General features: G+C 56.1%; 1 protein-coding gene across 3 annotated transcripts in view; it reads right to left on the reverse strand.

Moving 5' to 3' along the window:
• Positions 1-19,869: 19,869 nt before the first annotated feature.
• Positions 19,870-27,441, reverse strand: part of SYK (spleen associated tyrosine kinase) — an 83,523-nt gene continuing 75,951 nt past the window's right edge. For all 3 annotated transcript variants that reach the window (XM_041746497.1, XM_041746494.1, XM_041746496.1), the window contains 3 exons: positions 26,976-27,116; positions 26,201-26,313; positions 19,870-22,073 (listed from right to left, as the gene is read on the reverse strand). In XM_041746497.1, coding sequence (XP_041602431.1) covers positions 22,001-22,073; positions 26,201-26,313; positions 26,976-27,116 — 327 coding nt within the window. In that variant the 3' untranslated portion in view covers positions 19,870-22,000. The remainder of the gene's footprint in view (positions 22,074-26,200; positions 26,314-26,975; positions 27,117-27,441) is intronic.

The raw sequence follows: 27,441 nt of genomic DNA on the forward strand, positions 1-27,441 counted from the left end.
CTCTTTTCTTCAGATATTATTTAACTTGGAAGCTCCCTCTTGTGGAGTATTTTGCACATGGGAGTTCCCTGTTACAAGGCCAGTGGGTGTTTGCTGTGTGGCATGTTGCCAGGGCTCCTGTGACAAAGGACTGTAGAAGGGCAGCTAAAACAAGAGGAACTCATTCTTGGGCCCTTCTGGAGGCTGCAAGTCTGAGATTGAGGGGTTGGCAGGGTCAGTATCTTCTGAGGGTTGGAGAGAAGCATCTGAGCCAGGCTCTCTCACTGGCTTGCAGATGGCTGTCTTCTCCTGGTGTCTTCACATTCCTGTTTCTCTGTGTCCACATCTCTTCTTCTTAAAGGACACCAGTCATAATGGATTAGAGCCTATTTTAATGAGCCTCATTTTATTTTAATTATCCCATTAAATGTCCTGTGTCCAAATACAGTTACAGTCTGAAATTCTGGGGGTGAGGACTTCAACATGTATATTTTTGGAGGACACAATTCAGCCCGTAACACTCTGCTCATTGTGGTCCAGCACTGTTTTGGGAACCATAGAGGGTGTCTTCCAGGATGCAGATAGTAGGACCATTGCACCTGTGTGATGTGGCTTCCGATGGGGTCTGTAGCTAGGTTATTGTAGCACGAGGAAGAGAGGGACTTGTGTAGATCTCGGGAATATGAACAGAGGCCGCTGTGGAGGTGAAACCTTTGCAGCCGTGAGAATTGCCCCAACACTTGTTAAAGCCCAGACTTCTAGGCTCACCCCCAAAGTTTCTGCCTCAGGAGATTTGGGAGAGGCCCGAGAATTTTAATTTCTTTCTAGTTCTTGACATTGATGCTAATGGTACTGGTGATACTGGTGCCTTGGCTTGAGAAGCCTGGGACCATCCTTCCCAGGGACCCTGGGAGGCCCCAGTAGAGAAGTCATGGCAAGGGGGGGGTCTTACACAGGGTAAAGCAGTGGATTTTCTTCCCCTTGGGGTATTGACTTCACAGTTAAAAATCTTGTTAGCATTGATGGGCAGGAAAGATGCAATGAGATAGGTCCAGGAGGTGGGTGTCCCTGAGCTGAGCATGTTTCAGGCACAGCCCATTGAGACCTACAGTGGCATCTGTGGCTCAGTCCTAGTGGGTTGTAAGCTTCACTTTCATTGTTAAGGGTCCTTGGCCTGAGCTGGGAGATTTATGGGTTCCAGGTTCCTGGTGGAAGGAGTACAAGGCGAACCCCACTTGGTACTTCCCCTCAGGTTCCACCCAGCTCCACAACTGCTGGATGCAAAGATTTTGGGAAAATATCATCCCCACTGAACTCAGGGTTTCTCTCCAAGGGCAGCTAATACTACTGACAGAATTATTCAGAATTTCTTTCTACTGTCTGCTAGCCCTTGAGGGGGTCAGTCCAGAGAAGTGGTTAATGAACTTTCTGCCTGATTTTGCCAGAATGTTGTCAAGCAGGTGCACCTTTCCTATCAGTGCCACACCTAGCAGTGTCCATGCAAAGTGTCACCACCATTGAGCTTCACTTGTGGGGTGCAGGTCCTGGTCTGAGGCAAGAGAAGACAGTGTCCACCCAGGACCGTCAGGCACCAAGCATTGGCCCTTCCTCTGCTTTTTTGTTGTTATTATTTTCCAGGCATTCAACTGATTAGATGTGGCCCACCCACACTGGGGAGGACGATCTGCTCTACAGAGCCCACTAGTTCAAATGCTAATCTCTTCCTGAAACACCCTGGCAGATGCACCTGGAATCACATTTCATCCTGGCATCCTGTACGAGGTCAAGGTGACACATAAAATGAATATCACCAGGACTTTTCTTTCCTTCCATAGCTCAATCTTGGGGCTCCACCCATTGTTCTGGGGGCTTGGAAACATTCCAGACTGCACGGGATTATTGAGAAATGCTGACCATGGTTTGGACGCCCCCCGAGAGCATCTCCCATGGGGTAAGCAGTGTGAGGGCAGCTGAAGTGTCTTCATGAACCCTCGAATGTCAGGCTCTTTCAAGTGATTATTATTACTTAAAAAATATTTTATTTATTTATTCATGAGAGACATGCAGAGAGAGGCAGAGACACAGGCAGAGGGAAAAGCAAGCTCCTGCAGGGAGCCAGATGAGGGACTTGATCCCAGGACCCCAGGATCATGGCCTGAGCCGAAGGCAGACGTTCAACCACTGAGCCACCCAGTTGTCCCTCAGGTGTTTATTTCTTCAGGTTAACATGCTCTTTTCTTGCAGAGGAAAGCTTTGGCTGTGGATGCTGTTGTCTAAAAGTGGGCTTCCCAGTGGGAAGTCAGAGTCTGCCTGTGGCTCTTCCTTCTTTGGTAAGTTCCTTCTGCAGTCGCCATCCTGGAGACGGAGAACCTCCGTCTGGCAGGCGGAGGCAGGGACAGGAGATGCGGGTAAGGAAAGGCCACCTAGTAATACAAGCACGTGCTCTCCCTGCAGGAGGCTGGGGCTGGGGACGCTTCTGCCACCTGGAAGGGGAGCATCTTCGAATGTACAGCCAGCACTCTGCCCCCCTCATTCCCCTTATGTATTTCGTGTTTTTATGAAGCTCCAATCTTGTGCACAATTAGATAAAGTGCAACCTGGCGGGTTTTCTCCTCTCTGACGGGTCTACACGTCACAATGCATGTCACTCTGGAAGGGATTTCTGCACTCCCCCCCCCAATCCTTGTGTTTCCGCTTTCACCCCATTTACTTCCTCTTCTGATAATGCTTTTAATGATGGGAGCTTGAATGGTTTCTCCAGATTCTTCCGTTCTTACATGGTGGGTGGTCTGACGCTGCTTCAGTTGTTAGACTAAAACCGGTATCCTTCTGTTGCTTTTCCTCGGAGGCCTTCCATCCACTAGGTTTAGAAGGAAAGAGGCTTTTCAATCCTCCTGCGGCACCACCACCCTGCCCCTTAGCTCTCACTGTTGGCTTGGAAGTCAGGAACATACTCCAAACATGTTATTTTGCAGTCTGAAAACATGGCTCTCTAGAGTTGATCATTTTGTACTCTGGCTTGGGGTCAGCGGAGAAAAACAGTGGTGTAGCAGAGACAGGAGCCACGGTGGTTGTGAGTGACGGGAGGAGGCTTGGACAAGACGGGCACTGACCCAAGGACAGCAAGCCCATGCCCGCAAGAGGACAGCGGGACTCCTGTGTGAGAATGGGGCACATCCTGGGAATAGATCAGACCTGGCCGTGCCCCTGGGACTGCATGGCCCTTGGAGTCGGGAGTGAATCACATCCTGAAATTCAACCAGATTTCCAGCTGGAGGCCAGGTGAACCTGCGAACATAAAGTCCCTCCCTCATTAAACACATCCATTGACTTTTGGGTTTGCTGGGTGAATTGACAAAATGGTGCTTTCTCGGGGGGCCGGGGGGGGGAGTAACCCACCCTGGAGCCTGCGAATACCACATAATAGCATGTGGCTAGTGTGCGTTCGACAGCAGTAGTAATAGAGGGTTCTGTTAGCACCAGACCAAGAATACACCCGCTCGGAATGGGAGTTCTCCCCTGTGGAAGCCTCCCGTGACTGCCTGCCTCTTAGCGCGCCGCCCGGGCTTTATCCTCCTCCTGCGCTGACAACCGGTCACTTGTGGGACTGGATTGGCTGGTTCCTTCCGTTCTGGAGACAATATTAGCCATTTCAATGTGAAAGTACCCTTGAAACTGCCAGCCGTCGCCCGGCGGAGGAGGAGTCCACACACGAGCGCCACCATCAGAGGAATGCACCGCCCACCGGAGCGAGCCCCAGGGACAGCGAGGACACGGTGCCCTACAAGTGCCCGGCACGAACAGATGGGGATCCTGCAGGCGCCATCCGAACCCGAGGAGCTGGGAGACGAGAGTGAGGTGCAAGCTGCATGATTCCACTCACACAAAGTCAGGGGAGACCGTGTCCCGCTGTTAGAAGTCAGGGTGAGGGTGACCCCGGCGCAGTCATGTGGCCGGGCGGTGGCCTTCTGCGGGGCTGCAGCGTGGGATAAGCAGCACCGAGCGAGCCCCAACTACCTGAGCGCTTGGGAAATGTGTCTTAGATTTAAAAATAGGAAAAGCGAGGGCTGCCTCTGTCGGGGGGTGGCGGGGGGTGGGGGGGTGGCAGGCAAAGCAGAGCTGGAGAGGCCTTGGCCAGAAGCCACCTTCCTCTGCCCAGCCCTGCTTCTCTCCGGCCTGGGCTCTGGACGGTGTCTCCTTCCCGCGGCTGCACGCGATGCGCTTGTGATACAGGAGAGCTCGGTTCTCGTCCCACGGAGGTGAAGACTGAGTTCACGGGCGACAGAGAGCGATCAGAGCCATAGAGGTTGATGGAGCAGAGACATGGAGAAAGCTCTCTCAGAAGTGAGAGAGGCCGGACAGGGCTGCCACTGGGGGCTTTTAGGGTCTGTCTTTTATAGGAAACTGACCAGGGAACTTGGTGAATTTCTTGTCCATATCAGGGTGGATCATAAATATCATGTCTACATTTAGAACAAACATGGTGACCTTGGAACCATCATAATAACAAACAGGATGTTCTGGTAAATATCAAGGGCCAGGACCAGGTGTTCCCTTCCCTCTGGTTAGTTTCTCCCCTATGCTATGTTGCTATAGCCAGGGTTTCCCTGAGCCTAGTCAGGGAGCCCATGGCCTTGAGATTCTTGGGCCATCTGGGTGTGAGCCGGGACTGCTGATAACCCCTTAATGACATATTTCTGTGATTACTTAGTAACCATTAAAGGGGGAGACTCCCTCACATTTTGGAGCTAGGGAGCCAGGTTTGTTTTTTCTGTTTTTACTGACTTATCTTTGTCTTCTTGGGATGGGTAGCCCTTCTCTTTCCCTTCCTAGCCCTGTCTGCCCCTAACTCATTCCTATATCACTTGGGGACAGGCAGGGATGGCCAGCGTACACTGAGGTGGTGTCTCTGATTGCCCCCAAGGTGGGGTCATGGCTTTGAGGTCCCCAACATAAGGGGTATTTCCAACAGGATAACCCCAGATTGTCCAGAGCAATGAGCACCCCCAAGAGCATCTTGGCACTTGAAGCGGAAGATCCAGGGTTCTTCTAGAATGTATGTTACCATACAAAGAGAGCAGCATGTGAGAGGAAACGGAGGCATGAGGGGCAGCCCTGATCCCACGGCTCAAGGAGGAGAGACCTGGGGGTGGGAAATAAAGCTGGAAGCCAACCAGAGCCCAAGAAACAGGTTTCCTGCTGCAAACTCTTTGAGGTTTATATTCCAGTATTTGCTATTATTAGTAGTGGTGGTAGCAATAGTAAGTTGTAGTAGTTTGGTTCATGCAAAACTGATCCTCTTAAGAGGAAGCAATTCAATTTCTCTCTCAGAAACCCTTAAAAAAAGAACCATGCTCCCCCGATAAAAGAAGACAAACCAATTCAAAACTCTCACTTCCTCATCCCTCTGCCGAATTTCAAGTAGCTTAAAGGAAAGGAAAAGAAAAAAAAAACCCACCAAGACACACAGACCTATTTTAAGAATAGCAGGTATTTGCACATTGGTGCTTTGACTTATTTCTAGATCAGAAATGGGACGGCAGGTCCATGATCCCACCCCACCTGGCACTCGCTCTGCACGGTGGCTGAGAAAAAACAGCTGTGGGTCCAGCAGAAAGGGCTGTTTCATCCTTCTCATGAATAAAATGCCAAGAATTGACTAATTTATAGCATCTACGTTGATGTTATATCCAGAGGCCAAGACTGGAGCTTAGCCCAGTCTTTTCTGGAAACGATCCCTTTGCAATCAGGAGGTCCACTTAAGGAAAATAAATGTGTGACTCGGCCCCTGGTGACATGCATCACCACTGCTATGTGTGACCTCCTTTGCTGAGACTTTATCTGGGAACCATGGATGGGAGTTCTGTTCCCATCCAGAGTGCGAGGGTGTGTGAGTCCCTTTCTAGAATCAGAATGCCAGAATGAATGTGTAGGATGGGATTTCATGGACACTCAAGTCTGGGGATTACCCACAAGGAATCAAACAGTATTGGATCTGTTGATCCATTAGCTGCACAGGGACAGGGTCATGGGCCCAGCAGCCGTGCCACCAGGGTTGGCACCTGCCCTGCCCTCCTACACATTGTCTTACAGTGCTTCCACAGATATGCTTACCCTCAACAACATTTACCAAAGCTAAAAAGAGTGGAGAACCGCCGACCTCCCCGAGGTCTGTATTTCACAAACGAGAAAACCGGAGGACATGCCAATCGTGGATTCACAAACCAACAGGTGAGTGGAGCACCAAGGGCCTCCAAGCATTGGAGCAAAAACGATTGCCGTGAAAAAGCGGCAGCCAGATTCAACCCATGGAAAAGGCAGTATGGCAGGTTGAAGTCTAACAGGTAGTTATACTTAGTATCTCAAAGGGATTGGAGACTGCGCACTATGCACAAACCCAGAAGAGGTTGGTATGAAAAAGAACCAAAGAACTTTGCACTTGAGGGAATAAACCGTTAATGGAACCTCAGTTCTTAGGCTCGCCAGCTGGATAATGCGTTCCAGAGCTGGCTGAGGACTTCTCGCTGCATGAACAAGGAACGACATAGGACATAGACATAAAGACATAGGATGTAGACATAGGACAAGGACACAGGACGTAGACATAAGGACATAGGATGTAGACATAGAACAAGACCGGGGACATAGAAATAGGGACCTAAGGACAAAGAAACAAACATCAGAGAGAAGAGCTGCCATGGGAGGAGAGCTGGAAGTCTCATCGTGTATTTGCCAGGATTTGAGAAGAAGAAGAGTCTGGATGGAAAGGATCGAGTAAGGAAGAAAGGAGCGCTCGTGAGAATGTCGTCTGTCCTCGGCAGGGCCGGCCTCCCGCTGTGTGGCCTGCGGGCACGTGCGCCCTACGCTCTCGGACGGGACCCGCTTGGTTAGATATGCTGAGGTCAGCATCTCGGGATCCTTAGTAATGTGATCGTTGAGTGTGTGTTCACAAGTGAGGTTCCTGGGACACCGGAGCACGTGCAAGAACAGAAGAATGTGCAGAACTGGTGTCTTCGGGTGTCACATGGCCTCGCGAACACAGCGCTCTGTGGACCCAGCATGTGGGGCGCTCCGAGGGACTCAAGGCAGGTACAGGGGCGCGTGGCACCCGGACAGTTGCGCAGGTGGACCACTGGAAGCTCTTAGGAGCCACACTCTGTCCTTGAACCGGACATAGACAACGAGACACACACCATCCTGTCCTTCCTCACCCTGGAGGTCCCTGCGTCAGTGACTGCTTCCTCTGAAGTCATCAGAGCAGGAAGGATGAAGAGACCCATCGCACTTTCTTCTTTGGTCCTTCTTACCTCCCGGCAAGCTGAAGGCTGAGCGCTGGTGAGATGTGCCCGGCTCGGGGCGCTCATGAATGGAGTGGGGGGGAGTGTCTCTGCTGCCTTGGGAAGGGTACACGGACCAGCTGCGAAATGCAGACTGCGCCTTCCGTCGCTCTTTGTACGTGCCGTGGAGGCTGGCCCCGCACACTATAAGGGTGAGAGCTGAGATTCACGCTAGGCCTTTAAAACATTCGTCTTTCTGTGTCGGGGCTGGCATTCCATGACAAATGCACTGTGACAGGTCGGGTAAGCCTGGGGGGGAAAGGCAAGTTTTCTACTTTGGAAGCTTTAAATACACAGTTGTCCTGCTTTTTTGAACGAGGGTACCACGTCGAATTTTGCCTGGAGTCCTGCAAATGAGGTGCGTGGCCCTGTTGTGAAGGCCTGGCAAATTCACACACAGCAGAACGAATCTTAAAATTCCTGTTTTGGAATTCCAGAGGTAAAGAGGAGCTTTTGAGGTTTCCAGAGACAGAGGAGTCCGTTTACAAGAAATGGAAGGGACTGCGGCGAGGGTAGGCTGAGCGAGGGTGTCCTGTCACTGACAGCACTGAGCCACGTTGGGTGTGGGAGCTGGGGGGCCCCTCCCCAGGGCTCCCCAGGGGAAGCAGAGATGGTGGAGGAGTCAGCAGCCTGAGGGGGGAGTGGGCGGGCTGGTTGTGTCCCCCCTTCTGCTCCCCCAGGGGCATCGCCTAGGAGAACCGGCAGGGCAGGCTCTGGAGGGAGGCCAGGCTCTGGGACAGGTGGAGACGAAGCTCCTCTGCTGGGCTGTCCCGCTGGCAGGCCCAGCCTGACGACTTGTTGGGACACAGCACCCCAGTCTTCGGGCGCCCGGGCCCCACGGCTCAGGCCAGAGTGGAAGGGGCATGGGGAGGCCGTGACAGGCCTGGCCAGGACTGAGGGACACGCAGGCCGCCTGGGGGGACCAGGTTTCCTGTGTCTGAGGCAAGGCCAGGACTGTGTCTGTGTGCCCCGGATTGAAGAGCAGGTGGGCAGCACATGCAGATACACACACATTCACACTTACGTCTGTAGATATGAGGACAGACACATGCACACGTGCAGACACCCATAGGAATGGAAATGTCACCTCTGGCTCTTCAAATGCAGACATGCATGATTTGCTCCAGCCAACCAACATCAGGGGTTGGCAAAGGACGCAGGGAGCCTGGGTCCTGCCACACATCCCTCCCCTGGGTCCCCTGGCACGGGTGCTGATGAGCAAAGCCACCCTCGCCATCCAGAAGGAGAGACACCCGGCAACCGAGTGGGGGGTGCCCCAGCCTGGCCCTCACTCAACTCCCGCTCACTGCCTGCATCCAGCGACTCTCACCCTCACAGGATGTGCAGCCCGATGTCCACCAAACATGCAGATGGGAGGGGACACTGCAGTCTAGGACCTGCGGAGCCAAGGGAGTGTCAGGGAGTGGACGGCAGCCGTGGAAGGAGGGGAAGGTGCAGGGCCACACAGGAGAGAGCAGCCAGGGTGGGCACATGGGGCACCCTCATGGGCAGGCTTGCAGGACAGCTCCCGGCCAGACACCCCGGACACTCAGGGTAACAGGACCTTGCATGGGTTTCCGCGCTGCAGGAACGTTGGCTGCTTTCTGGATCTTCTGGGGGTGGGGCAGGGGGGCGGGGACCATGACCTACAGAGGTTTCTGAGTATTGAGCTGCGGACGTTTGCTTGTCCGCTCAGCAGAACATGGTCCAGAAATGCTGATGCGAGTATGTGGCACAGGCTGTGAAGTTAGGGGGCAGATGCATCTGGACCACCCCCTCCGTGGGGGAGCAGGTGAATCGGGTCTGCCCCCGGCCTCAGCCCGGTGCACAAGCCCTAACCGCAGACTCTCGTGCCACGCCGAACACGAGCAGAGGTTCCGAACCCCGTTCCCCTGCCTGTGGCCGGGAATGTTGCTGGGAAGTGAAATGGTTGGAACTCAGTTCTCGTTGGGGGTCGCTTGGAATGCGGCACAGAGGGGCGCCGGAGGGTAGGCGGGGCTGGAGACGACACATTTGGGGGCTCTGTGGCACGTCCCTGACTGCCGCTACTTAGCTGCAAGGAGGCGAGCAGATATGCAGAAATACATAGCTTTTCAACAGCCACTCTTCTCGACCTTTCTCAAATCTTTTCCTGGGGGTTCAGGGTGGATCGGCCGTGGCCTTGCTTCCTGTCTGGGAATCCAGAGAAGGCAGGTGCTGGCCTGGCACTGGGATTCGGGGCAGGTGCAGAGGGCCCGGGCAGCCGCTGCTCGTGAGGCCCACTGTGACCATCCATCCCTGTCATAGGGTGCCTCAGGTTTGGGGAACATAGTTGCCTCCCCTGGAAAACAAGGTGTATCGGACTGGAGCCCCTCATGCTCCTGCTTGAGGCCCCATGTTCAGAAAGGGCTGGTCCTCCATATGGTGTTGACCACAGGGTCACAGTCTGTGCTTCCAGATGTGCCCTTCGTCAGGGCCTGGACTGCTCAAGTCCCATTAGGTGCCCCAGTATTTCTGAGGTCCTGGTGGCTTTCTCCAGGGACATGGAATGTGTCTTTCACTTTCCTTGGGGCTCCAGGCAGGAAACAACCAGGCCTGGACGAGGGGCCCTTCCGGCTCAAACATGCAGCATCCGCACTCACAGTGAGCACATGGCCAGGACCGGCTGGCAGGAGTGAACATGTGCCTGGCCGCTCTTTAACAAGAGGGGATAAAGAAACCTTTCAAATCCCCTTTACTGGCCAACATCTAATGGCAAAGATTAGCAATTGCTTCCCCGAATCCAGTAGCCAGCTGCCAGCTGCTTACTTTGAAAATAAATCACTGACTACGGTCTTTTCACCCCTGTCGCCATGTGATTTCCAGGAGGGGATCCAGTTGGCGGCTTTCACACGTATGTGCAAGTAAGGCCTAGTCTGGATGCATGGCCAGGACTGGAGGGCCGCTGCCCGGGTGTCGACTGCCCCCCAGTGGGCGCTCGGGGAGGGACATGGCGAGCTGTGGTCGGACCAGCCAGGCTTCCCCTTCCCCTTGTCTCCCTCGCCTTCTGCCTCCTGGAAGAGGCTCAGCCCCTGAAATGAAGCAGAGGCGGAGGCAGTTCCTATTGCAGGGGTCAAGGTTTCTCATTGCAGGGGGGCTGCTGCCCACTCTCGGGCACCACCCTGGGGAATGGCCTGGCACAGGGGGACTCAGCTCCAGGACTCAGGGTCACTCTGCTCCATCCCAGAAGGCAAGCCCCCTCCCTGCCAGGATCTCGGGAATAAGGCTCACCTGGAGGCTGTGACTTTTCCCTGCTCCTTCCTCCAGCCCATTAGGTCCCTATAACAAGGCCCCAGCACTTGGCCTAACCAAGTTGTCCCCTGGTGGCTTCAGAGGGACCCACCTGCCAGGCAGGTGCCATCGCTGAGCGTGGTCACTGTGCAGAGCCACCATCTGAACCTGGATGGACAGGCTGGCGGGGGGCGGGGCAGGGATGGGCGGGCTCTGGGGAGGGACTGAGGGTCCCACCCGGGCTCCCTTCCTGCCTTGTGCCCCCATCAGTCTTTGCAGACAGCATCCCATCCCGCCCCGCCCCCCCCACCGGGTGCCCACAGACGCAGGTGCAGGGATTCCAATTGGTTTACCTGCCAGGGCAGGGAGAGCATGGTGTCCTACAATGAAGTGGGAACGCCATTCCACAAGCCACAGATGGGACCCCGAGATCATGACCTGAGCTGAAGGCAGACACTTCACTGACTGAGCCACCCGGAGACCCCTGTCTTCTGTAGTTCTTTGTCTCTGTCTCACACACGCACAGGGTCTTTGACCTCCAGTGCCTTCAGGTCGTATTACGTAGGAGGGGCCGGCTGCAGGGCAGGGGGCTGCACCCCAGGGCCTGCAGGTGGGGTGAGAATGAACAATCTCCGGTTTCTGGGGCCCTGCGGGTCAGAGGGCAAAGCTGGAGCACACTGACCAGGTCGGGGGCATAATTGCTCCACGGACCTGGCTGGACACACCCACGCAGAGACCATGACGACACCAGGGAGCCGCGGCGTGTGGGGACATGGCCGTGGGAGGAGTTGGCTGTCCATCTGGTCATTACTCTTTTGTCCAGGCCTCCACCTGGGTAATTAGTCCTGTCTCTAAAGGGGCCCGTGTGGTGTGGGCCAGACCCGAGGAAGCAGGAGGAAGCATCCTGGATTCCAGCAGAGCCCCCTCCTCATCCAGGTCACTGTGGCACCTGCCTCCACTCTGTTGGCTGCACCTGCACCGCTGTCCCCTGCTGGCTGAAGGTGGATTGTGCCCGCCGGGGTCCAGTCAGGGCCATCTGGCTGTGAAAGGGTGTCTCTAGCTTGTGAAACACAAGTGTTGAAAGATCAAAGCCTTCAAGGGCCTCCAGTTCTCTGGCCATGAGCACCCGGGACCCACCTGGGGTGTCCTGGAGGGCAGGGCCAACCTGTCCTGCCAGAACTTTCTAGCTGACAGTCATAAGCAACAACCCCTGGTGAAAATGCATTTATTCACACAAGTGGAATCATGTCGGAGGTGGGCTGAATCACAGACTTTCTGAGCAGAGATCAGCCCCCGTGGAGGGGGAACAGAACATGCGGGACATGGTGACCGCACTGGAAACCCCCAGGACCGCCATAGGGAGCGCTTACAGTGGCCAGCAGCCCTGGTCTGCACAGGTGGGGATGCCTCTGCCAGTTCTGAGGGCAAGTGAGGAGACGGGGTGGGAGGGGGTGGCAGGGTAGGGACAGGCGTCCTGGCCTGCCTGGCTCCCAACACACGCCCCAGCACTCAGCACGATGCCTTGAAGCTGCCTGGCACTGGGCATTGGGATGCAGGGGTGGGCAGGATCCTTGCGGCGTGGTGCTCCACCCCCACACCCCTGACCCAGACCCTGACCCAGACCCTGACCCAGACCCTGACCCTGACCCCAACCCTGACGCCTCCAGGCTCAGGGGCTCTATAGGAACGAGGTCATTTCTTCAGTTTGCTCAGGCTGCTGGAAGCCCCCACGTGTGGGAGGCAGTCAGGGGGACAGACCAGACCCCCTCAGTGACCAACTGTTGGGCAACAGCTCTCAGTATCTAAATGCATGTGCCTATGAGCGCCCGGCACTGTGCATACTCACTGCCACGCGGGGCGCATGTGAGTGAAGTGCTGTGGGTACTGGGGTCTTCAGAAGGAACCTCCAGGCAGGTGGTTCTCTGGGAGGCTGACCCTGAGAGGGAGGGTAGGAGCGGGCGCTGACGGCGAGGGCCGTGGGCCCACTCGCATGGGGAGCATGCACAAGAAGGTGTGCAGCAGAGCTGTCCCCGGTGGGCCGACGCAGTCAGGCCTGCACAGCCCCGTCTCCGTCAGGCCCACCCCAGCCTCCCTCACGCACCAGATGAGTCCAGGGCCCTGGGAACCTACGATCCAGCCTCTAGGCCCTGGGATAACCACAGGTGGTGGTGGGAGGGGAGCTGGAGAGACGGAGTGCGGGTGGAGGGGCCTTCTGAGACCCTGATGAGGACTACGGACCAGGGCCTTGGGGAGCAGACAGGACGGGGTAGGGACACAGACAGAACTCACACTAGCGCGTGGGCATGGACCTGCAGGTGACTTCTGTTCCTTGTTTTGGACATTTCCCATCTGCCTCCGCGCCCGCCACCGACACTCAATTCCACCCTTGCCCTCCTCCCCTGTCCCGTCTTCCTCCCTCCTCACCACCTCTCTTTCTCCCTGTCTGTCTCTCTAACAATACTCAGGTTCTCACTCTCCTGTTGGCCGTTGGTGGAGACGATTCTGTTGGCGGAGACGATTCACCAGGAAGCTAATACAAGGTATCTCAGTGCTCAGGGTTGGAAAGGGCTGCTCCGAGGTCCTGGGAGAGGACCTAATAATGCAGGCGTGTTGGAAAATAAGATTTCCTGGAGGACATTGCTGCTATAAACAAACCGTGGAAGGAGCCATGACGTCTTCCGACAATGGATGGATAAAAATGTGGCCTGTATGTACGACGGAATATGACTCAGCCAGCAGAAAGGATGAATACCCAGCATTGACATCTACGCGGATGGAACTGGAGGGTATGATGCTGAGTGAAATAAGTCAATTGGAGAAGGACAATTATCATATGGTTTAACTCATAAGCTGAATATAAGAAATAGTGAAAGGGATTATAGGGGAAAGGAGAGAAAATGAGTGGGAAAAATTAGAGGGAGACAAAGCATGAGAGACCCCTAACTCTGGGAAATAAACAAGGGGTAGTGGAAGTGGAGGGGGGTGGGGGGTTGGGGTGACTGGGTGACAGGCACTGAGGGGGGCACTTGATGGGATGAGCACTGGGTGTTATACTATGTGTTGGCAAATCAAATGCCAATAAAAAAAATATAAAAAAGAAAAAAGAAAAGATTTCCCAGAGGAAGATACTGTATCTGCAACCTCTCAAGATGGCTGTCTCCTTCCCCTCCATGGTTCCCGGGGCAGCACTGCTAAGATTCTGAAAAGGAAAGATGTGCTGGGGGTGTGGACCCCTAGGCCCTGGGGTACAGACTGCCTGGCCCTGGATGCAGAGCGCCTGATCCCTGAGGTGCAGAGTGCCTGAGCTCTAAGGTGCAGACCACCGACCCTGGGGTGCAGGGTGCCTGAGGCCTGAGTGCAAAGTGCCTGGCCCTGGGGTGCAGATCACCCGGCCCTAGGATGCAGAGTGCCTGAGCCCTGAGGTGCAGACCACTGGGCCCTGGGGCGGGAGACTGCCTGAGCCCTGGGGTGCAGACTGCCTGAGCCCTGGGGCCGTGTCTACCTGGCCTCCTGCATCTGCAGCTTCTGCCAGCTGCTGGGTGCAGCCAGACCACCGCCCACTTTCCTGAGCACCTGGCTCAGGATGGGCAGGTGGCATGCGCCCTTGTGGACGTGCGGGAGGAATGCGGTGGCCACGTGCAGGGCCGGCCTCGTGACTGTGGACGTTCCCTCAGGGTGTGAGCAGGGACGTTCTCACCTGGCATCGAGAGCCCCCTGGCGGCCACACACCTGGCCCGACACAAGTTACACAATCCTAGGCGCACTGTGCTCCTGCTTTTCTTTTCCCATGGAGATTGCAAAGAATGGAATCTACCAGAATTTCCATTCTCATGAGCCAAACCTGCAGCCGTGCCGCACTCAGGGCCGTCTGTCGGGGAGGCGCACACTGTCTGTCTCCGCAGGGGCCAGGCCCTGTCTTAGCTCCGCGCGTACCTGCAGCCGGCTCTGGTGGCTCCTGTGGAAGGGGCTTTCTCAGAGCTGGCTCTGCCATCCTGTGCGCGCTTCAGACTCCGCAGCCTGCCCCTGCCCCGGCCTCTGGGGAAGCCGTCGGAGATCCTCAGTCCCTGCTCAGGGGAGTCTTTCACATGAGGCTCCCAGGACTGGTGACGGCTCCGGGAGATGTTTGTGAGAGCATGGCTTCAGGTACAAATTACCTTGGCCTTTGTTCCCTGCCGGGCATCCCCACACCATCCAGGGGCACGGGTGCTGGTTGCAGCTTTCGAGGCTGGTGTCTCCTGGATTCTTCTCCCGAGCAAGGCCCAGGTCCCAGAGTTTCCTTGGTGTCATCTTGGGCTGAGTGTGGTTCCGATGCCTTCTCCCCTGAGGGTTTACCCCTCTTGTAAGACTTTGAGCTTTCCATGCTATACCTTTCCCTGTTCTTCCACGAAATGTTGGAACTTAAGTCACCGACAGTGATGAGGTTTAACAGTGAAAATTAGTGATTTCTAGTCAATTTCTATCAGTCAAGAGAACCCAAGACCCTTATTCATTGCTGACCTGTGGTGGAACTGCTGCGGGCCTCACTCGAGGACCCAGCATAAAAATGCTGTCAGCACCACTTGGCTTCCAACAGAGAAGCCAACCTACTGGAACTCAGGTCTGGCTGTGACCCTCACCATCCTGCCCCACATCCCTGGTGGCTCTGTGTGCCCCAGGTCAGAGCCCCAAGAAGAAGGGTGGTGAGTCACCTACCTCTTGGTGCCTCTGTGTAGACCGTCAGGGCCTATGGCCTGGGCCCCACCTGGACCAGCAAGGCCATGCTCTAGGAATAGAGCCTGGGAGCCTGCACTCTTAAGGTTCCATTTAAGATTCTACGGGGCGGTCAGGCCTAAGAGCCAGGGGTGTGAGATAAGAGATCTGGGTCAGCCTCTTTTCTGAATCATGGCCTCTTATTTGTAAAATGAGGAATTAATGACAGCTGTCTCAAAAGTTGGTTGTTTTCAGACCTCAAATAAACCTGAAAACACTCTGCCAGCTGTGGAATGTACAAAGGAAAGATCCGTGACAGAGTCCACCACACGGCATCCATGGGTCCAAGGTCTCAAACCAGTTCACGGTCGGCATGTGTGGGCAATGCTCGGGCCTTCACACCCTGTGTGCTGTTTTGAGCACAAAGCCCCCTGCTCGCAGGTCTGCCGGTGGTCAGAGCCTGGCCCACCTGCTGAAGGGCATCACGTAGGCATCCCTACTTCTGACCCCCGAAAGCTCCGCCGGGTGCTTTCCGGAAGCTGAGAGTGGAGAGAGTGTATACTGTGGCATCCACAGATTCTAAGGCCACTCTCAAGTGCCGTGGTCGAGGGTGGGTGGCTGCTTTCTCTCCTGGTGAAGCCTCCAGGATCCACCGGAGGCCTAGGGCTCGGGTCCAGCCCTGGGAGGCATCCCTGCCTGTCAGCCAGCAGTGCAGGGAGTGCCTCTGGGACTCAGCGGCTCAGGGGAGCACGTGGGGGATGCAGTATTTGTTGTAAAGCCTGCTCTGCCAGTTAGGCTGGTTTCTCTGGGCCAGGAGGGCTGGTCCTTGTAGGGAAAGTCCAATTCCTGCAGGTGTGCAGAGAAAGGCCCCCTGTCTGGGCCTCTGCGTCCCACACCCACACCCTCCCCGGAGCCAGAGCGGGCGGTCAGTGTCTGAGCGGCACAGGGAGGCAGCCCTTGCATAGGAAGACCTGCCCTGGGGAGGGTTACCTCTGCAGGGCGGGGTGCATGCCCCGTTCTGCATGTGCTGGACTGACCTGGGGGCATAGGGACCAAGGGGGTTCACAGCAGAAAGTGATGGTCACGTTGAAGGGGGTCCTAATATGGACCACCATAGGCTTAGGAAGAGAAAGACAGTGCTTAACACGGTCTCATACACGCACGCACACACACACTCGTTTGTGTGCATGTACTCGCCCACGCACATGAGCACACACATGCTTGTACACACACGTCCACATACACACAGTCCTGAGGGAGCAGTGCAGAAGGACGGGGGCCCCACTGGCCAACTGGGGTTTGCAGACAGCGACCAGCAGAAGCAGGGAGTCTGAAGGGAAGGAGGCGGGAGGCGGGTGCCCATCACAACAGCCACCTCCAGGGAGGACCTCACTGCAGAATGTGAAGGGATGGGTTGTGTTACCCCTTTTAATGGGAGACCGTCCCCGAGTGGACAAATGTGTAAATGCTTAGGAGGCAGACATAAGTCCATCGAAATGGCTACATGTTCACTGCCGCTGTTACCAGCAAGGCTTCCCTTTGGGGGAATCTCCCCAGGGTCTCCTGGCCCAGCCTGGCGTCTGAGTCAGTGTGGATGCTGGGTGTGTGTGTGTGTGTGTGTGTGTGTGAGTGTGTGTGCGTGTGTGGCTTTCTGCCTGGACTCTCCTGCCCTGTGTGTGTTCGCACATGGTACCAACTTGAAGAGCAAGCATCTGGCTTCTTCTTTCTGCAGGGTTGACGTGGGGAGCCTGCTTATGGGGCGGTGCGGGTCCCGTGGCTGTGACGGCGGCCTGGATGACAGCGTGCGGCTGTGGAGGCCTGCGCAGGTGGCAGCTGTGCGAGCACGGCCAGTGTCCAGAAGTCTGCCCCACCAGACCCTTCCGTATGTGGGCGCTGTCTGTGGATTTCCAGGGGTGCCATGTGATGGGAAATCAGGGCCTGGGTGCAGGTGGCTCGCCTCCTCTATGAAAATCACTGTCTTTCTGGCACAGCCACGTGGTAAAGGCCCCAACTTAGCCAAACGGTCCCCCACCCTGTCCCCTGTGTGCGTGGCTGCGGCCTCCTCCCCTCTGCCCTGTGTCCGGGAGGGAAGGTCCCCCTCCCCTGCAGCCAGGCCCGAGCGGGGAAGGTTTGCAGCCCCGGGTCGCCGGGTCCCAGCATGCTCAGCAGAATCCTCAGTGGCTTACGGAAATGCGTGATGTCACCTGGAACCAGTACCACACACTAGCACTTTATTTTTATGAACGAGGAAGAGCTGCTTATGAACATATGCATTTTCCATTCATTGTTCCACAGTTTAATGACATGGAAAACTGAGTCATCTCGAGACCTCAAAGACTGCCAGGCATAGCATCTTGTGACTCACGGCTTTGGTCAAATAACGCCTAGCTAAACAAATAGCTCCTGGAACCGTCCCCGGCCGAGCGGCATGTGGGCAGAGAGCGTCACCTGGTCATCCGACGCCCTGCAAGGGGGCAGGGACCAGCAGCCTTCCCCACCCCCACCTGCCAGAGAGACAGACGGTCGTCAGACAAGCACAGACCTGTGGAATCCGCTCGGGGTGTGCAGGGCGTCCAGGCGGATGTTACTGGATTGGGCGGCGGCTGTTCCAGAAAAGTGGTTTTTATTTTTGCCCCCTTTAGGCTAATTCTGCAAAACTCTAAAATCATAAGTGGCCCACGAAAGAGCTCTAAGCAGTGAAACACCAAGTTATGTGCCCTGGGCAGCCCAGGTGTCTCGACATGCTACCATTTCTTCTTCTTCTTTTTTTTATTTGAAGACATGATTGATTGTTATGTGTCCTGGGGGGTGTGCATGTGTGTAGATGTGTGTGTGTGTGTGTGTGTGAGAGAGAGAGAGAGAGAGAGAGAGAGAGAGGATACGGTGCATAAACAACCAACATTTGAGATCAACGGGGCTGGTTCTTCAGCTCCTAGGACAGCTAACTGCCTCCCCCACTGACACCCGGGACAGAATTACCTCCATACCCACGGCCTGTGTCCCCCAATCTGTGCGGGGCTGTGGTCAGAGAAGCCGGGGAAACATTGAGCTGGCGAGAATGCATGAGGTGGTGTCTATTAGGGAACTCCTCCAGTCCGAGTGGGCTACGGGCTCCCGGGGCCCTTCCCGGGGCAGGAGTGACCCTTGCTGCCCAAACTGCTCTGTTGGGGCAAGTGCTGGCTGCACCACACAGACTCACGGGTGCGGGTTGGCCCCTCCGGGGCCATGCCAGGGGGAAGGGGCTGAAGTAGGGCTGGGGCGCTGCCTCTGTCTGGCTCACATCACCCGGGAAAATGCAGAGACTCCGGAGGGCCCGCTGTCCCTGGCCGCCCACGGCCACAAGCAGTGTCCAGGAGAAGCACGACGCAGGAGCCGCCAGCACCGTCCATCCCTACTAGGACAGCACACGCAACAGCAGGACCCATTCCTACTTTTGAAAAGGCGTCTGCCTTCCCTGAACCGAGGGCGCGTTTACGGACCTGGGCATGACAGGTGCGAGCCCCAAGGCCCCCCTGGCCCGAGCTCACTCAGCCACACAGCTGCTTTGCGTCCTGGCTGTGGCTCTGCCCTTTCCCTGGTGTCGAAGGCTCAAGGTCAAGGTCCCTGGCTTCCTGAGCTCCCACCCCGCTGGCTCGCGGGTCCCCACGCGGTGAGGCCTCCCCTGACATTTTCAGAGCTGGGCCCCCGGTCTTTGCGTCTGCACTCACGAGTGCAGGCACAAGGTGGCGGGTGAGCCTCCCCTGCGTGCAGGGGACCCACCCCTGGCCGGTGCTGGGGACAAGCCGACCGTATTGCTCTGTGCCCCTACGGCTTCCAGAATAACAGATGCGTTCTGTGTTGACCCCATCTCTTGCTGTCCTGGTGTCAGGGTTGCCGAGGGAGCGTGAGGTCAGCCCACTCCAAACCTCTGCCTGTGTTGGCAGGAGGCCCATCAGTGGGACCTCAAGGGAGGCTGGGGCCTAGAGAGGCACCGACCCTTGACCTGTGGTCCCAGGCCTCAGGCGGCGGCAGAGAAGTGAGTACAGCCAGCAGCGCGTCCCCCGTCCCCCCCGGCAGGACACCTGCCCCACGCTGGCACTTAGGAGGTCCCTGGAGGTGAGGCCCAGTGCGTGTGGTGTGTGGGTTCGTGTGCTATGCGTGTCTGTGGCATGTGCATATGCACCTGTGACATGTAGGAACATGTGTCATGTGTGTATTTCTGTGCTGTGTATCCATGGTATGTGAGTGAGCCTGCGTGACCCCCTTAAAACAGCTGGAGACGGGGGGTGTGATCTAGAACTCCTCCACTCCCCACAGAGCCCCGTAAGCTGTCCTCACACAGAACGGGAAAGCCCACAACCCCCAGCCGGGCTTTGGCACTTGCCAGGATCTGTGGGATCATCGTGCCCCCCCTTCCCTGGGGGTATGAGGCAGGCTGTGAGGCCCTCCTCGGGCAGACCCCCACCCCGCCCAGGAACAGGGGTGACAGCCAGCCAGGGCCCTCCTCGGCATGCCTTTGCACAACAGAAGCTCACGGACCTGCTCCCAGGGATCTGTGTGCATCCAGCTTTTTAGGACTCACCTGGGCACCTAACACTAAAAATAAACAAAAAAAACCACACCTCGCATTTAATGATGCTGTTTAACACTGTTTATTTGACGGTGCGACCTACAGCATTCTAGTAACACCCATGAAAATCATCACAAAGCTACTTTAAAAACTTTTATTTAAAAAAAATCATAGTTAAAAAAAATGTGGTTCTTCTGAAACGGTGGTGCGTGCTCTGTGGGAGGGAGGGGAGGGAGCCCCAAGGACGCAGCAGTCACCCCTGTGCCGGACACCCAGGCGGAGCCGTGGTCGCTGGGCTGGGGTCAGTGGGAAGCCGCCGTCCAACAGGAAAGCCAAGGCCCGTGACAGCCCCTGAAACAGTCCCTGTGACCCTGTCACCACAGCAGGGATCACTGCTGTGTTCCGGGAGCCTCCAAGCCCACGGTGGGGACATGGTGTCTGTGGCATCGGCACTGATTGGTTCTGGCCTGAGTGGCGCATCTGTTGGCTGAACGAGGAGTGGGCAATGGGCCCGGGGCCCGGGGGGCGTGGGGGGCAGAGAACCGTCGGGTGGGCGGTGAGCGTGGGAGGTCCAGCCCTGGCCAGCGCCCCGTGAGGATCCGGACCTCACAGACGTCGCCCGTTCACACCGCGGAGCCTCCTGTGGCGGCCTCGGCCAGAGACACGGCCCGGCGGCAGCAGGAAGCCATTCAGAACACGGCCTCTTGCTCGGCTGTCACCGGTGCTTTGTCCCAACCCTTCCGGGGCACGACTCCAGCAAATCTACATACAGCCTGGCCGCAGAGATCCGGTCACTCACCTTTTTAACTTCAGGGACTCCGAGTGTAGGTTGCCACTGTTTTGAGTACGTGCTCGGCACGCCAGGGCTTCCTATTCAGCAAAACGATTAAACTGCCAGGGAGCTTGACCCCGAAAAGTCTGGGTGGGTTCTAAACGCTTCTTCCCACCAGTTTGATGAGTGGCTCAGGTCCCTTTCTGGCTCAGCAAGGGTGCCAGCTTCTGCCTCTCCCCCTGCCTGGCCCCCGGGGTGCGAGGAGGGACCAGTCGTCTCCCCACAGCACGGACGTGCACATTACGATGTCCAAGGGCGGCCCAAGTTTGTGGGGTCAGGGACCTCGGAACGACGGCTGATTCTTTCAAACTGGCGTTCATGAGCCAAGGGCACGTATGAGCTCACTCGCTACTCGAGGGCTCACGCCCCCTAGGAGACTAGCACCGGACTCCCAGGCATGTGGCTTTGCCCCAAAGTCCACTCGGGCATGCTCGTGGTGAGGCGCCGGGTCTGTGGCTTTATGATGGATAGAAACAAGCTTAGGAAACTCATCCGTGGTGGCCGTGGCCACAGGGCTGTCCCCTTCACCCCCACACCATGAACACAGAGAGAGTCGGGGGGGTTGGCGGCACCGTCTCTCCAGGACACGGAGCTGGGGCCTCCCCAAGGAGAGGACAGCCTGCTGCACGGTGCCATCTGTCCTTGCTCAGGCCTGAGGGGACAGACGGCCCCTCTCCACCACCTCCATGCAAGCCCTGACCGGGGAGGGTGGGCTGGGCGGAGGCCCTCAGCGGGGAGGCACACCAGGTCAGCTCACGCCGACGGCCCCATCTTCCACGTGGATGGGCGTCTTGAGTCTCTGGAGGCACAGAGCGAAGGCGCGACCCGCACCTGTACTCCCCGTGAACTGGCCCCACGCTTAGAAATCCTGCTGGTCCAGCCTGAATTTTTTTTTTCTTTTTCTTTTTTAAAACCTCAAAGCACTTTCATCGCCAGGAAAGCTGTCCTGCGGCAGGACTCCATCTTCAGACCTGCTGGAGCCACGTTCTGGAGGCAGCTGAGCCCCCGTCTGCTCCCCTCTCGTCCACTGCAGGCGGCGTGGGCGCCCGGGACACCTCCAGGCTGCGGGACGTCAGGAGGCAGACACACAGCCCGAAGGGAACCAACCTGCCAGGCCAACCGCACACACAGGGAACACAGAGCCGTCCACGGGCCCCCGGGCCTGGGGTCTGTCTGTCTGCCCAGGCTGTCGGGGGAGGGCGAGTTCCAGGACAGGCTCTGGGGGCAACAGTCAAAGGGCATGCTGTGCGCAAGGCTGGCTCTCCTGTGGCACAGAGAGGTGGCCGCTCTCAAAATCTGTTTGCTGGGCGGGCTGTGCTGTGACGGCTCCCCTCACCCCTGGCAGCCACGGAGGGTGTGGAGCCATTAGTTCACCACGTCGTAGTAATAATTGCGCAGCCGCAGCTCCACGGCTTCAAACCCCGGCCTGCGATCCACCCTGCAAAGGGAAGAGGTGCATTAGCGCTGGTGTCTGCGCTGCTCTGGAATCCAGCCCCCCAGCCCCCAACAGGGCAGCAGGTGCCAACGGCCATGCCCCCTGAAGGTACCTTCTGTCCCTGCTCCCCACACCGGGTGACCAGAAGCCCCTGCAGAACAGAGTCAGGCCCACCCGACCTGCAGGGCCCAACCTGCACACAACGGGATCGCCACGCGATGCGCGTCGGTCTTCACCTTGGGAGATGTTTTGCTCTCAAAGCTAGGAGCTCTGACCCGCCCAGTTTGGAGACTCTCTCCTGCTGATCCAGCAAAACAGAAAGCACCTAAACATACCTACTGGGTCAGTGGGCCCCAGGCCCATATTTCAAGTTGGACTCCGACTCTTGTTAAAAATGGATGGGCACAATTTGAACTCCCCCCTCTCCTTGACAAGATAGCTCCGGATCTTCTGAAAACGTGCTGTTGATACGGGATTGTATTAAACTCAAAACTTGGGATGCCTGGGGGTTCAGTGGGTGAGCATCTGCCTTTGGCTCAGATCATCATCCTGGGGTCCTGGGATCGAGTCCTACTTTGAGCTCCCCACAGGGAGCCTGCTTCTCCCTCTGCCTGTGTCTCTGCCTCTCTTTGTGAGTCTCTCATGAATAAATAAATAAAATCTTAAAAAAAAAACCCACAAATCTCAAAACTTGCCATGGCAGACGCAGAGGTGGGCCCCCTATTACAACGCTCAGCACAGCAGGGTGGTACTTTATGTCACTGTTGGGGGCAGGTCACGACCTAAGCAATGATGTGCAAACATTTCTAACAATTCGTAACTTCTGAATGAACTTGTATGGACTTCTCCGCTTGCTCCCCCATGATGGGACTGGCTGGAAGCAAGTATGTCTTAAAATTGTGAGAACCTACTCAGGCATGGAAGCTATTTTGCTGACATTATGGCATTTGGGGCTTTCCTGCTAGTGGGTAGAGTTGCCCAGTAAGTGAAACAGAACTTGGGGTTCCACGAGGTGCCGCATGCACATTCAGACTGTGATTTCCAGAGGTGGAAGGCCCAGCACGGGTCTGGTAGGGCAGCCCAGGGGGCCAGGCTCACGGGGACCCAGAATCACTTACTACTGGGAGGAAGCTCTGTTTCTACAGAACCAAACTGGGTTTTGTCAAATGGCATCAAAATAAATGGTTTCACCTACAGCTTTCAGGAGCTCCCGAAATCCAGGATGAACTGCGGGACTTTGTCAGAGGTCTGTGGTCATGGCGGGGGACGCGGGCCACCCCAGGCTTCAGGGTGGGGGCTGTGACTCTGGCCACCAAGCTGTGGTCAAGGAAGGTGGGGTGGCGGCTATGCCCTGTGCAGGAGCCTGGGTGGGACCCATGTCGACCCAGACGGACAGCCTCCCTCCTTTTACACAGAACACACCCCATCATCTTTGCAAAACCCAGTGTCCCTCTCCCACTCTGGGGACCAGATGTACAGAGCTCCCGAGTCTCTGGCCACTCAGCAACCAGGCACTGAGCACACAAACCAATATAGGGATACAGGCCAGCCCTCAGCAGAGACACCCTGTGAGGCTTCCTGAGGGTGGGGAGGACCCTCCTCTACGCCCCTGGGATGATACTGAGCATTAGTCAGTGTGGCCAAGTGCCCTGTACGTGTGCCCGCTTCCTTCCCGTCCCCACTTGTCTGTGTCACCTCCCCAGGCCTTGGGGGGCTTTCTTTGCTCGGGCCCTCGTGCCAGTGGCCCCTCTTTCCTCATTGCCTGCACCCCGCCCCCAATCCTGGGGTCCTCAGGTGGAACACCGCTCCCTAACGCAGGCCCACGTGGACCTCTAATGACAGCCCCCGTGATTCCTGACAGTGGCTCTATGGCCATCAAATATGTAATCTTGGGCTAAAGTGGGGCTGACGTGGGGTAATGTGTGGTATGTTTGCCCCACACACCCAATCCTCCAGCACAGCCAGCCTAGGGCTGTAACCTCCACCCAGAAAGTGTCAACGGGTGGACTGGGGGCGGGTACGTGGAGGGTGGTCAATGGGATGTGTCAGTGATAAATCTCAAAGTGTGCACGTATATGTCTGTCTAAACATCTCCCAATCTGCCCATCCATCATCTGTCTATGCAGCTATCATATGTTAACCAACTCATCTATCTAGTTGAATGTTTAGAACAACAACAAAAAAAAGCCTCAAAAAGCATGAAGAATACATAGGGTTTGTTTGTATTCATGTTGGGGACCCCACCAGGTTCTGGAAGCTCACTGTGCTTCTGTGAGCCAGGCGGGTGCTGCATCTCTTTGTGTGAGAAAGTGCTTCCCCACAGGAGGTGTCCTGGGACACCCCCATCCCCACCCCATGTGAATCACACCCTCCAGGGCCCTGTCCTCAGCGCTGATGTGCCATCGGACCCATCACCTTCTTAGAGGGCATGGATTCTTTAGCTCACTTATTGCCTGGTCGTCCCCCACCCCAACTGCAGGCTCTAGCAGGGCAGTTCCGTGAGGCTTGCTGACCCCTGCCCCAGGTGCAGGGATGGTGGCTTGCATGCATGAATGCTGGGAGCTCAGGGGAGCGGCTCTCAGGGATAGTGAATTCAAGACTGGGGCTCTTAGGGGAGGGGGCATTCGGGATGGGGCATTCAGGGATGGGGTGCTCAGAGGACAGGATGCTCAGGGATGGGGTGCTCAGGGATGGGGATGCTCAAAGGATGGGGTACTCAGGGATGGGGATGCTCAGAGGATGGGGATGCTCAGGGATGGGGTGCTCAGGGATGGGGTGCTCAGGGATGAGGTACTCCGAGGATGAGGTGCTCAGAGGGAATGGACTTGGCACTGAGCAGAGCAGGGATGCAGGGGCAGGCCTCATGATAGTCCAGGCAATGTCACCCCGTTGCTCATGTTTACTGATCTTGAAGCAGCATGTTGGGCCCCATCTAGAACATTCCTGACCTCAGAGACACTCGTGTCCATGCTTTTCTCCATTGGGCAGAAGTCCATTTTTCAGGGTAAAGAGACCCAACTTCTCCTGATTCACAAGGGCTTTCCCCCTTGGCACCCCTAATTACAGGGCAGGCGCTGACTCTGTAGAACATGACTGAAGCCCCCAGCCCTACCGCTCCCTGTTTTCGTGGGGGCTCCTCTTTCCTGCCTGGCTCTGTCCGTGCACCTTGCCCTCCGTGTGACCTCTGCAGGTGCTGCCTCGAGTGCCTTATTCTCCTCTGGAAGGGAGTCACAGAATCAATCCCAGGCCACATCCGAAAGCACTTGGAACATTCTGGAACCATCAGATGCTCCTGCTGCACCGGCGTGTGTATCTGACAGCACAGCTGACCCCGCGGCACTGAAGCCAGGACACAGCATGCACACAGGCTCCTCTAGATCACACTCCCGCCACATTTCAGAGTTATGGGGAGGGGGGGCTCACCGGCACACACCGGGGTCAGACACACAAGGACCGGGGCCCACGATTCCCCACAGCCAACTCACAGGCTGCCTGTTAGGCAAGGTCAAGGCCACTTCCCTGATTGGCAGCTGGGACGAATCCCCGACTCTCGTGTGTGACGTGTTTCTCTGGCCCGCTGAGGTGCCCTGCAAGACACCTGCCCACCCCAGGCCATGGGCGACCCCCCCACCCCCCTAGCAGGATGTGTGACGGCACCCAGCAGACTGTGAGGGCCACTTCCAAGGGCTGAGTCACCGCTGGGGCAGCACTCCCTGGGCCGATCCCCCGTGACTTGGAAGACACCCAGGGTCTCACCTCGACAGCTGGGCAGGAATCGGGCAAGTATGACATCCCCTTGCTGAGGACCCCTGCCGTTCACGACCACCACAAGTGGGTCATGGACCGGCCCAGACTCCCACGGACACCTTTTGCGCTGACCACCCTCACCCCCCGGTGATACGATCCACGTTTAAATGTTGATACACTGGATTAGAGTTAATTGTCTAAACTTATTTTTTGGACCAAAGAATACGAGTGCATGGTCCAGGGAGCAAGCCACCTCCACCCCTCTTTGTTTAGAAGAGAGCACATCCCTGGTTCATGAAAAGGCAGAGGCGGAGCTTCTTTTCCGTGCCTTCCCATCTGCCCCAGGGCCTTAGCGTGAACTGCAGGCCATGCTGGGTACTCACTCATACGTCCAGCACAGCTTCATCAGCTCGTACATCTCCCTTGGACACCCCGCGGGGCACCCCATCCTCTCTCCTTTCTCCAGCATAGCTGAAACTTCACTTCCTTTCATGCCCTAAAATGCAGAACACACCCGAGCTTGTTAAAGGCAGCATTCAGCAACACAACATAACAACCACAACACAACACAACAGAGCAAAAGAACAGAGGGCATGATTTCACGAATAAAAAATACAAAAGTGGGAGCACCTAACCCATGACCTAGAGGTCATATGGGGTTACCCTTGTGGGACAGGCTATAGGTGCCTGGGGTGCTGTTGTGTTTCATCACCTGGGGGCAGGTTTCATGGGCACACCTCGTTTGTGAAAATTCATCAAGCTGTATTCTAGCACATGTGCACTTTTTGGCATGCATGTTTTGATTTTTAAAAATCTAAAATATTTAACCAAACTATAAATTTAATCCTGGAAATAGCCAGGATGAAATATCTCTATTTCCACCCTAATGAATGCTGACTTGGATCTATTTTATGCATATTTACAGGTGTAATGGACAATGAAAAGAAGTACACTGTGCAATTAATATCAAATATATACATTTTTCCAGTCTATATTAAACTGAGGTCATATTAACCTCTCAGGGTCACCAGACAGAGAAAGTCTCCAACAGAGAGCCCAGATTTGATAATTTTATGAGTTTTCAGCACCTCGTAACAACAATCGGGTGCTTCTCTGTCCCGATGGCCACACGGCTGGAATGAAAGAGCAGGGGCTCACCCGATAGGGCTTCTGCCCGTAGGAGAACGCCTCCCACATCAACACCCCGAAGCTCCAGACGTCACTCTTGCTGGAGAACTTGTAGTAGTTGATGCACTCCGGGGCGTACCACTTCACGGGCCACTTCCCGTGGGTCTGGGCCTGAAAGCAAAGCAGACAGAGGCTCTCCATGACACCAGAATTGCGGACGCCCATGCTTAAAGCAGCAACAGGTGCGCGCCACCAAGCGTCCATCACCCGAGGAACCGATGAACAAAGTGTCAATATCCATGCAATAGGGTATCATTGGGCCTTAAACAGGAAGGGGACCTGACCCTGGAGGTCACTCTGGGAGGACAGACACCAAGGCAGGTCTCTAAACGACACACACATTGTGCCGTGGATGGAGCTTGAGGACATCACACTCAGTGAAACAAGCCAGTCAAGTCCCTACAGCACAAATAGTGCATGAAAGCAGGCACCTGAG

The sequence above is a fragment of the Vulpes lagopus genome, chromosome 2, assembly GCF_018345385.1.
Source record: "Vulpes lagopus strain Blue_001 chromosome 2, ASM1834538v1, whole genome shotgun sequence".
In the NCBI taxonomy this organism is placed as follows: domain Eukaryota; kingdom Metazoa; phylum Chordata; class Mammalia; order Carnivora; family Canidae; genus Vulpes; species Vulpes lagopus.